Raw genomic sequence first — 10,163 nt, 5'->3', positions numbered from 1 at the left:
GGGATTAAAGGCCTGCGCCACCAGGCCCGGCTTATTTTTATTTCTTGCGTTTGAATATTTCCGTATGTGTGTGTAAGTACACCAAGTGTGCTTAGTGCGTGGAGAGGCCAGAAGGCGTTGGATATCCAAAAATCAGGAGTTACAGATAGTTGTCTGTATTCCCAGCATGCTGGGAATCAAACTCTGGCCCTCTGTATAAACAGCAAGCACTTTTAACTTATTAGCTATTTTTCCATCCTCCCTCCCAAATTTATTATTATTTTATTATTATGCATTATTGTTGTTATTGTTGTTTGGAGGTGAGATTTGAGACAGAGTGTTTTCTTCTCAATTTAAACTACTTTTATTATCTTACACGTATGAATGTTTTACCCACCAAAAATTTCTGGAATTGGAGTTACAATCAGCTCTCAGTTGCCAAGTGGCTGCTAGGGATTAAACTTGGGCCCTTTGGAAGGGTGGTCAATTCTCGTTAACACGCTGAACCACCCAGCCAGCCCCAACACTTTCTTGTTGGCTAATGGATATAGGAGGACCCCATACACTGTGGGTGGTACCATCCCTAGGCAGGTGGTCCTAAATTAGATAAGAGATCTGGTTAAGCTTGAGCCGGCAAGCTGCATTCCTCCCTGGGTTCTTCTTTCAAGTTCCAGTCTGAGTTTCTGCCATAAGTTTTCTCAAAGATGGACTAAACCCTTTCCTTCTCTTAGTTGTTTTTGGTCATTGTTATCTTAGCAACACAAAGGAAGCTAGGGTAAACTGGGGCTCATGACGTAGCCAGGACAGTTCTTGAATACCCCATCCTCCTGCCTCAGGTTCCAAAGCACAGGAATCTTATACATGATTCACACCTGGCTCTAAAGCGTCTTTTATAAATTGTACCCATCTATCAGTCTCCACTTTTCTTTTTCCCTCGGCCAATTGTCCCTGATTGGCTGCCTCTTTTGACCTCTCCAATGGGTGAGGGGGAATTCCTCTCTACTGTTATTACCCTAACCTGGCAGGTAATTATGGAGTTGCTGTTGGGCTTAGAGGCCTTTCTCCGGCTGCCAAGTGCCCTGATCTTCACGGAGGCTTCCTGAAGCAGGAGTCTTTCTTGAGATTTTTCTGCAGTTTAGCAATCTTGCTATTTCCTTTCTACCCAGTGGAGACTGGTTCTGGGGCCATCTATAAGCCTCGGGTCGCCACACTCCGAGCTTCCACTATCTCTGGGGTACTCGGGGGTGTGAGTACGGCCGGGAGGCGTCCGCTCTACCGGAGCACTTTGTGGGTGAGCTCTCGCCGGCTGAGCTCGGGAGTCACCGGGGGAGCGAGACCCGACTCCGTGCCATGGGCCTGCGAGAGACCCCTCGGGCCGCCCCGGCTGCAACGGAGGGCACAGCGCGGTCCGCTGGCGGAGCTGCGGAACCCGCGCGCGGGGCAGGGCGAGTCCGGGCCGCCCTGGCCGTCCTGGCTCCGGGCGAGGGTGCCGAGGCCCGGGCAGCCTGTGCGGACAGCGAGCACCCCGAGGCCCGGCCAAGGCTCGCCGCCAGGGAGCGCTGCGGGCTCCCGCTCGCCCGCCCCCCGGTAGGCGGGGCCGCCCTCTCCCCGCAGCCGCCGCCGCAGCCGCCGCCTGGGCCGCCCCGTGTCCCCGGTGGAGCCGCCGCCGCCGCTGCCGCCGCCGCCGCGAGCTCGATGCGGACGGAGCCTGGGCCGGGCCATGGGGATCCTCAGCATCACGGACCAGGTCAGCCCTCCCGCCCTTCCCCACTTCCTCTTTCCAAGCTCCGGCGCCGCCGCCACGCGAGCCCGGGGATGTGCGGCCTAGGCTGGGCCCGAGCCCGGGGTTCCCGCGGCTCCCGCCGCGCCCCACGCCGTGCTCCACTCCGCGGAGCGGGTGTCCTTGGGGGCCCGGCGACCGGTGGGGGCACGGCGGGAATCCGCTGCAGCCAGGACCCCTGTAGCGCAGCCCCTCCAGCGACGCCCCCCTCCAACCTGTGAGCTCCCCCACCTCCCGGTAACGCCGTGGCTCGGGCCCGCTCCCTGAAAGCTGGTTCTCCCTGCAGCCGCCCCTGGTCCAGGCCATCTTTAGCCGAGATGTGGAGGAAGTGCGTTCCCTCCTCTCGCAGAAGGAGAACATCAACGTACTGGTGAGTTGGGAGCAGGGAGGATGGCGAGCCGGAATCCGGGCTCCGGTGTTCGGGACCCCTCCCCACAAGTGGGGCGGCTCCGTTTCTCCTCTGCTCTGATGAAACTGCAGCTCTTTCTACCCAGAAACGGGAGCCTGCTCCGCATTTAAGGTTGGTCAGGCATGGAGCACCGACCATGGGTTCTGGGGATGCCCAGAAAACGGTGTTCTCTTCTCAATCATCGGGGTCTGCAGCGCCCCCACCCCTCCGGGAAGGAGTAGGTTTCTTGGTCGGTAGCCCTGACTCCACCCTCCCAGGATGCTGGCTTTTGAAGCCCGATATTGGGATTTAAGACCCTGCAGAACCTAGAGGAAGGGAAGGGCTTGGAGTTCTCATACTAGAACTGGCGTTCGGGATAATTTCTCTCTACAGCTGCTTCTCTTTTCTGCCTTTCCCAGGACCAAGAGAGGCGAACCCCATTGCATGCTGCTGCCTACGTAGGCGATGTCCCCATCCTCCAGTTGCTACTGATGTCAGGTGAAAGTGGGGAGCTGGGAGGTGCGGCACCTAGTGAGGGGAGAAGTCTCTTTAGATCCGAGGATTGATTGCTGGTGCTTGGTCCAAGAATGGCTTTCTGTCCGTTCAGGATTCCCCACTCTGATTATTGGTTTCCTTCCCTCCTCCTCCTCCTCCTCAAATCCCAACAAAATAGGAAATTGTGTCCACACAGGTGCTAACGTCAACGCTAAGGACACACTGTGGCTGACCCCTCTTCATCGTGCCGCTGCCTCCCGAAACGAGGTACAGACCCTGCCTCATTTCTCCCTTTCAAAAATGATGGGCTGAGGGCTAGAGAAACTCAGTTCTCTGCCCTACAGACTCTTCTGCCCCACACAGGGAGGAGACCAGAGTTTGGCCTCTCCTTCCTGCCCCTACAACTGGCTGGTGAAGGGGGGGTTGCTGAGTGCTGCCAGCTGATGTGACGTCAGGGAGAGCTTAACACTGGGCTGGCAGACTGCGGGGGCCCTGCTGCCAGGCCTGAGTGACTCATCCCTCCCTGGGGGCCACCTTAAGTCTGATCCCCCTCTGGGCACTGAGATTTCTCTCCTTGTGATGGGGTGGGGAGTGGCGATTCTTGTGTCCTTGCCCCTCAAGCAACATTTAAGTTGACCGCCTAAGGGCCCAAACTCATGCGGAGTCCTGTACTATGGTGTTATCAACCCTGAAGAGGAAGGGAAAGGCTCTTTGATCTCTCATCACTTCCTTGACTCAAGCCCCCAGGGGGAGAGAGCTTAAGGCCAGTGGGAATGGTGTGGGACGGGTTTACCTACCGGGAACATTGAATTTCGAAGGGGATCCAGTTATGTTTGTTTATTGAGGTTATAGAAGATATGATTTTGGTGTCTATGGAAGGGCTAAGGGGAAGGATGTTTTTGCCATTAATACAGTGGGAGCCATTTGTTTTTCCTGGAAGTAAGCTTGGGATGTGTGGATTTGCCCAGGGTGGGTGTGAGTGGAGATTTTCAGGGACCTGGGTTGTAGGATGATAGATGCTAAGTGGCTTGGGGAACAGAACCTTGTTTTCCTCAGCAAAGCAAAGAAGTTTAAGCTCCAACGACCTCAGGTCTGGAGAGGTTAGGTGTGTAAAGGAAATGAAGAAATACCGTGCTAGGAAGATGGACGACTAGTCACCATACCAGCCCCTTCCATCTCTCCTATGTCACTTCCTGCTCCCCTCTGTCTTCTCTTGTCCCTTGCTCCATCACAGAAGGTGCTGGGGCTGCTGCTGGCACACTCAGCGGATGTGAATGCCCGGGACAAGCTGTGGCAGACACCACTGCATGTGGCTGCTGCCAACCGGGCCACCAAGTGTGCAGAGGCTCTGGCACCCCTATTGAGCAGCCTCAATGTGGCTGACAGGAGCGGGCGCAGCGCTCTACACCACGCTGTACACAGTGGGCATCTTGAGGTGAGGAGCATTGCAGTCTAGGCACAGACTTCTCTCTGTTCCTGCTCACCCCTTATGTGCTTCTAGACCCGATGGGCAGGAGTAGCTCAGATAGTTATTTAGACACTTGGGGCCCTGCCCCAGAGGAATGATTGCGTTAACCAGAGGGTTTTGTTGGGGAGGGGGGATGTTTGTTTTTGAGATAGAGTCTTACTATCCATGCTTGTCTGGCCTGGAGCTTGCTATGTAGACTAGGCCAGCCTTGAACTTGAACTCACTGAGATTCCCCTGCCTCTGCTTTCTGAGTGATCAGGTTAAAGGATGCACTGGCATCCACAGCTTATATTGAGTTTTTATTGAACCAGTGTGTTATACATGCTTGGTAAAGGCTGTGTCACCGAGCTACACTTTGAACCATAGATTGAAATTCTTTTGTTCTAGTGTTGGCAATGGCAGGCAAGCGATAGACTGTTTACCTGCATTTCCATCCCTCCTTTTACATTTTACCTTAAATAGCATTGAACTTACTCTGTAGCCCAATTAATCCTGATAGTCGTCCTGCCCAAGTGACACAATTATAGACTCATAAGGTTTTGAGAGTCTGCAAGCACCTGAAGAAACCCTTGAATCTCTTTTACCCAGTGGCATCTTGTGGGTGCCACAGCTCTGGTCCTCCAGGTTGTCCTGCTTGAGAACAGAGGTGTCAGCTGTCACCCCCGACATTGCAAACACAAAGGGAGAGGATGCTGAGTGCACCTCTCTTTTCAGGAGGTCAGAGGCATCTGGACCTTGGTAGGTTGAGCGCATGAACCTGTCCCGTGTCTTTTATATCCTAATATAGACAGTGAACCTGCTCCTGAATAAGGGAGCCAGCCTGAATGTCTGCGATAAAAAGGAGCGGCAGCCGCTGCACTGGGCAGCTTTTCTAGGTGAGAGACACTGTAGGAAAAGGAAGAATTTGATTGTTAGGATCCCCAGGGCAAGTTTCACCCTTTGGGGGTGGAGCCTGGAGCCTTTGGGGAGGGAGCCTGAGGCCTTTGTGGGTGGAGCTTTAGGGCTTTTGGGTTTACCATCCACCTGCTTGCTTCTCTCCTTCCCTCCCTCCTTTCCTTTCCTTTCCTTTCCTTTCCTTCCTCCCTCCCTCCCTCCCTCCCTCCCTCTTCCCCTCCGTCCTTCCCTCTTTCTTTCCTTCTTTCCTTTTTTTCTTCATAGGGCATTTAGAGGTCCTGAAACTGCTGGTGGCACGTGGAGCAGACCTCAGCTGTAAAGATCGAAAGGGCTACGGGCTGCTCCACACAGCTGCAGCCAGTGGCCAGATTGAAGTGGTGAAGCACTTGCTTCGGATGGGGGCCGAGGTCAGAGCAATATACACTGGGTCTGGGGGCTCAGGAAGGGGTTGGAGGTCAGAGCAGTATACACTGGGTCTGGGGGCTCAGGATGGGGGGGGCCGAGGTCAGAGCAGTATACACTGGGTCTGGGGGCTCAGGACGGGGCTGAGGTCAGAGTCTGTTATAGAGGTTGAGAATGCTGGGGCTTTCTGGAGGCTAGAAGGGCATGGGGAAAGGGTCTGATTAAGGCTTACATTGTATAACAGAACAGTTATTTTGTATTAGAAGCCTGAAGGGGCTGAGGCAGTCGGATTTCTAGGACCTGTAGGCTAGCTGGCTGCTTCTGACTTTGTACCCTCACTCCTGGAAATGCAGATCGATGAGCCCAACGCTTTTGGAAACACAGCTTTGCACATTGCTTGCTACCTGGGCCAGGATGCTGTGGCTATCGAGCTCGTGAATGCAGGAGCCAATGTGAACCAGCCAAATGACAAGGGCTTCACTCCACTGCACGTGGCGGCTGTCTCTACCAATGGCGCGCTCTGTCTGGAGCTGTTAGTTAATAATGGGGCTGATGTCAACTACCAGGTACCTGAGAGGGTGATGTACACACTAACATGTCTCGATAGCCTTCCTGGGAGAATTACCCATTGGTCTTGTGGGTAATTAAGTCTTATCAGGGACTTGAGGATGTGGCCAGGGGATCCATATAACATTTCCATCCTCACTGACATCTTCCTAAAAGGCACTGTACATGTATGTAAAGATTGCACTTTACATTTAATAACTACCGCCATGTTCCCACAGAGTAAAGAAGGGAAAAGTCCCCTGCACATGGCTGCCATCCATGGGCGCTTCACGCGGTCCCAGATCCTCATCCAGAATGGTAAGGACTCAGAAACGTGCTTTCTTCCCCTGAGGAATTCCCCCCTGAAACCTCTGTCCTCCCGACCCCTTCTCCAGCTCAGGACAGGCATTTGGATGGAACTCTGCCTTTCCCCGTCTAAGGCTTCCAAGTACTGCATGCAGAATGCTTGCATCAATTCAACATAGGATAGCACTTGAGTGATCACTAACTGGTGTGAATGGACTTAAGCCTGAGACAAGCATGGGTTGTGTGTGTATCCTTGTCTCAGGTAGCGAGATTGATTGTGCTGACAAGTTTGGGAACACGCCCCTACATGTGGCTGCTCGCTACGGACACGAGCTACTCATCAGCACTCTCATGACCAATGGCGCAGATACTGCCCGGTGAGTCAGGACCTTTGACCCCACATTGTCCACACATCAAACACAGACGTCCAGAGGTGCTTGCTGAAGGCACAGCCGGAGCCCCTCTTAACCTTGACTCCTAGGGTGGTAGCGACCACAGAAATGAGCTCTGTATGTAACTCTGTCTACCTCTTCCCAGGCGAGGTATCCACGACATGTTCCCCCTGCACTTAGCCGTTCTCTTTGGATTCTCTGACTGTTGCCGGAAGCTTCTCTCCTCAGGTACTTGGTGATGGGCTGGGTGATGGGGCAGTGGTGGTGCAGGGATCCTGGATGCAATGTGGCTGGTGTGCCCCTCCAGGTCAGCTGTATAGCATCGTGTCTTCACTCAGCAACGAGCACGTGCTTTCTGCTGGGTTTGACATCAACACACCGGACAGCCTTGGCCGCACCTGTCTTCATGCTGCTGCTTCAGGAGGGTGGGTCTTCTCCCTTGGCCTTGAGAGCAGAGCAGGGGTGGGGTCCCCACCGTCTGCCTGGCTTCTTTCCCTTAAACAATGAAAATAGTCGCTGTCAGAATGTCCACTCTCAGCCTCTACCGGGATTGGTGGCCGTGCTTCAAGGCTTTTACACTAACCCCTTGTCTGTCTTTTAGGAATGTTGAGTGTCTTAATTTGCTGTTGAGCAGTGGAGCTGACCTGAGAAGGAGAGACAAATTTGGAAGGTAGGTTAGTATGCTGAGGTGTCAGAGAGAACGCTGTGGGAGGAGGGGCATAAGCAAGGGACATGTTATGGGTACCTATATACTGCTTATCTGGTGTTCATATCTGTCCCTGACTCTTTGACCTGTCCCTCAACACACTCTCCAGGACCCCACTGCACTATGCAGCTGCCAATGGTAGCTACCAGTGTGCAGTGACGCTGGTAACAGCCGGGGCCGGCGTCAATGAGGCCGACTGCAAGGGCTGTTCGCCCCTTCACTATGCTGCTGCCTCTGACACCTACCGGAGGTGAGGCTCCTTCCTACCTTGGTGCTTCTCGTCCCTCGACCTCCCTGAACTGTCCTAACCTCTTTTCCTGTGTGCTGCCAGAGCGGAACCCCACACTGCTTCCAGCCATGATGCTGAGGAGGATGAGCTGCTGAAGGAGTCCCGTAGGAAGGAGGCCTTCTTGTGAGTATTGAAGAGGCTGGTGCGATGTGCCTCCCCAGAGCCACCCTGACCCTCCTTTATCCTTCCTCCCATCCCGACTCCGCTGCCACCACTGCCTCATTGGTCAGCCTGCAGTGTGGGGAATGTGTAGGGAAGGACAAATGAGCGATGCAGCTCCTCCCCTCAAGGAACAGGGAGCCTAGGAGGATGGGAAAGCAACATGCACGGGCTGCTTTAACTGAGCCCTTATCTTTCGTGTTCCAGGTGTTCTAGGTGCTAAGGTGCTAGGCGTTGGTCCTGGGATGGTCTTGATTCATTCAGAGCAGGCAGGATGCTACTGAGCCTCCTCATAGCTGGTTCTAAGGAGAAAGGATGAATTAAGCTGGGTGTAGTGGTGCAGACCTTCATTTTAGCTCTCAGGAAGAAGAGTTTGAGGCCTGGTCTACACAGCAAGTTACGTCTGCAGGGTTATACAGTCAGACCCTCTCTCTCTCTCTCTCTCTCTCTCTCTCTCTCTCTCTCAAAACAAAGCAAAGCAAAACAACACAACACAACAGATGAATTACCCTGGGGCTTTGGTGGTGGGGATTTCGCTGTAGAGTACAATGTTAAAACTGTTCCCAACATCGAGACATGACAACCAAACGTCTTCAGGAATATTTGCCTAGAGAGCAAACCACTGATAAGACTGCTACGACTAAAATTGTGAGCCAGGTGTGGTGGCACACGCCTTTAATCCCGGCACTCGGGAGGCAGAGGCAGGTGGATTTCTGAGTTCGAGGCCAGCCTGGTCTACANAGTGAGTTCCAGGACAGCCAGGGCTATACAGAGAAACCCTGTCTTGAAAATTCAAAAAAAAAAAAAAAAGTAAATGTTTAAAATTGTGCTTCAGTAAACTTTATTAAACAATCTGAACCAGCCAGGTGAATTGCACGCCTTCAGTCCCAGCACTCGAGAGGCGGAGGCGGAAGGGTCTTTTCTGTGAGTTCTAGGACATCAACTACATAATGAATGCCTATCTGGAAAAATCCAAAACACCAGCTGGGCGTGGTGGGTGGCACACATCTGTAAGCCCAGCCCTTGAGAGGTAAGGATAAGGATCAAAGGATAGGTAGAAAAAATAGAAAAGGAAAAAAACAAGAAAAAAAACAAAAAAAAACAAAAAAAACAAAACAAAACAAAAAAAAAGGATAGGTAGAGGGCGGGTTCAAGGACAACCTTGTTCTTAGAATTTGAGGCCAGCCTCAGTTACCTGAGACCCCCCCTTTATTTTTATTTTTATTTTTTAATAAAAGCACCTAGTTTTGTTGATTTCTACCTGTAGCCTCTAGCACTTGAGAATCTGAAGTAGGAGGATTGAATTCCAGTACATTCCAGCTATGTAGGTAAGATTCTGTCACAAACAGCAAAAAACTCACCTAAAAATAAAGTAAACACACCGCACCCCCATCAGCAGACACCCCCACCGCCATCAGCAGACACCGCACCCCCATCAGCAGACACCCCCACCCCCATCAGCAGACACCGCACCCCCATCAGCAGACACCCCCACCCCCATCAGCAGTATATACAGGACTGGGACAGGAAGCTCTAGCCCTGGACTACACAGCAAGAGCATATCTCAAATACATCAAGATGAATTACAATGAATTCTTTTCCTTCTTAAAACCAGTCATCATGCCTTCAGGTAGCTCAGTGGGAGGGAGAGATGCTTGCTTCTGGGCATCATGGCCTGAGTCCATCCCTGGGACCCAGGCAATGGAAAGAGAGGACTGAATGCTGAGAGTCAACACACATGCAAGCACACGTGCACACACTCAAGTGACCACACACACACACACACACACACACATACGAGCAACCCCGAGCCATCCATTGGGAGAATAGTTAAGAACCTTTTTGCTCACTACATGAGAGGTAGGGAAGGGGGTTGGTTCTTTCTGTAAATTTTTTTTTTTTTTTTTAAGATTTATTTATTTATTGGATGTAAGTACAACTGTAGCTGTCTTCAGACATCCCAGAAGAGGGTGTCAGATCCCATTACAGATGGTTGTGAACCACCATGTGGTTGCTGGGATTTGAAGTCAGGGCCTTCGGAAGAGCAGTCGGTGCTCTTAACCACTGAGCCATCTCTCCAGCCCCTTTCTGTAAATCTTATACGTCACCATGGCACACACTTTTCATCCTGGTGTTTAGGAGGTAGAGGCAGATGATCTCTGTTCGAGGCCAGCCTGGTCTACATGTATAGTTCCAGGACAGCCACAGCCTGGTCTACATGTATAGTTCCAGGACAGCCAGCCTGGTCTACATGTATAGTTCCAGGACAGTCACAGCCTGGTCTACATGTATAGTTCCAGGACAGCCACAGCCTGGTCTGTATGTATAGTTCCAGGACAGCCAGCCTGGTCTACATGTA

The 10,163-nt window shown here is 52.5% G+C and overlaps 1 protein-coding gene across 1 annotated transcript in view; it reads left to right on the top strand.

The window, feature by feature from the left end:
- The first annotated feature begins 1,616 nt into the window (after positions 1–1,616).
- Ankrd52 (ankyrin repeat domain 52) overlaps positions 1,617–10,163 on the top strand; it is an 18,395-nt gene continuing 9,848 nt past the window's right edge. Inside the window, exons 1-15 of the mRNA XM_029542024.1 lie at positions 1,617–1,726; positions 2,046–2,129; positions 2,567–2,645; positions 2,839–2,909; positions 3,877–4,077; positions 4,898–4,985; positions 5,269–5,411; positions 5,760–5,972; positions 6,192–6,270; positions 6,521–6,635; positions 6,796–6,878; positions 6,958–7,075; positions 7,252–7,320; positions 7,466–7,606; positions 7,688–7,768. Of these exons, the coding sequence (XP_029397884.1) occupies positions 1,700–1,726; positions 2,046–2,129; positions 2,567–2,645; positions 2,839–2,909; positions 3,877–4,077; positions 4,898–4,985; positions 5,269–5,411; positions 5,760–5,972; positions 6,192–6,270; positions 6,521–6,635; positions 6,796–6,878; positions 6,958–7,075; positions 7,252–7,320; positions 7,466–7,606; positions 7,688–7,768 (1,592 nt within the window). The 5' untranslated portion in view covers positions 1,617–1,699. The remainder of the gene's footprint in view (positions 1,727–2,045; positions 2,130–2,566; positions 2,646–2,838; positions 2,910–3,876; positions 4,078–4,897; positions 4,986–5,268; positions 5,412–5,759; positions 5,973–6,191; positions 6,271–6,520; positions 6,636–6,795; positions 6,879–6,957; positions 7,076–7,251; positions 7,321–7,465; positions 7,607–7,687; positions 7,769–10,163) is intronic.

This window comes from Mus pahari, chromosome 9, assembly GCF_900095145.1.
Source record: "Mus pahari chromosome 9, PAHARI_EIJ_v1.1, whole genome shotgun sequence".
NCBI lineage: Eukaryota > Metazoa > Chordata > Mammalia > Rodentia > Muridae > Mus > Mus pahari.
The sequence above is the reverse complement of the archived record's forward strand: the minus strand, read 5'-3'. Positions and strand labels throughout refer to the sequence as shown.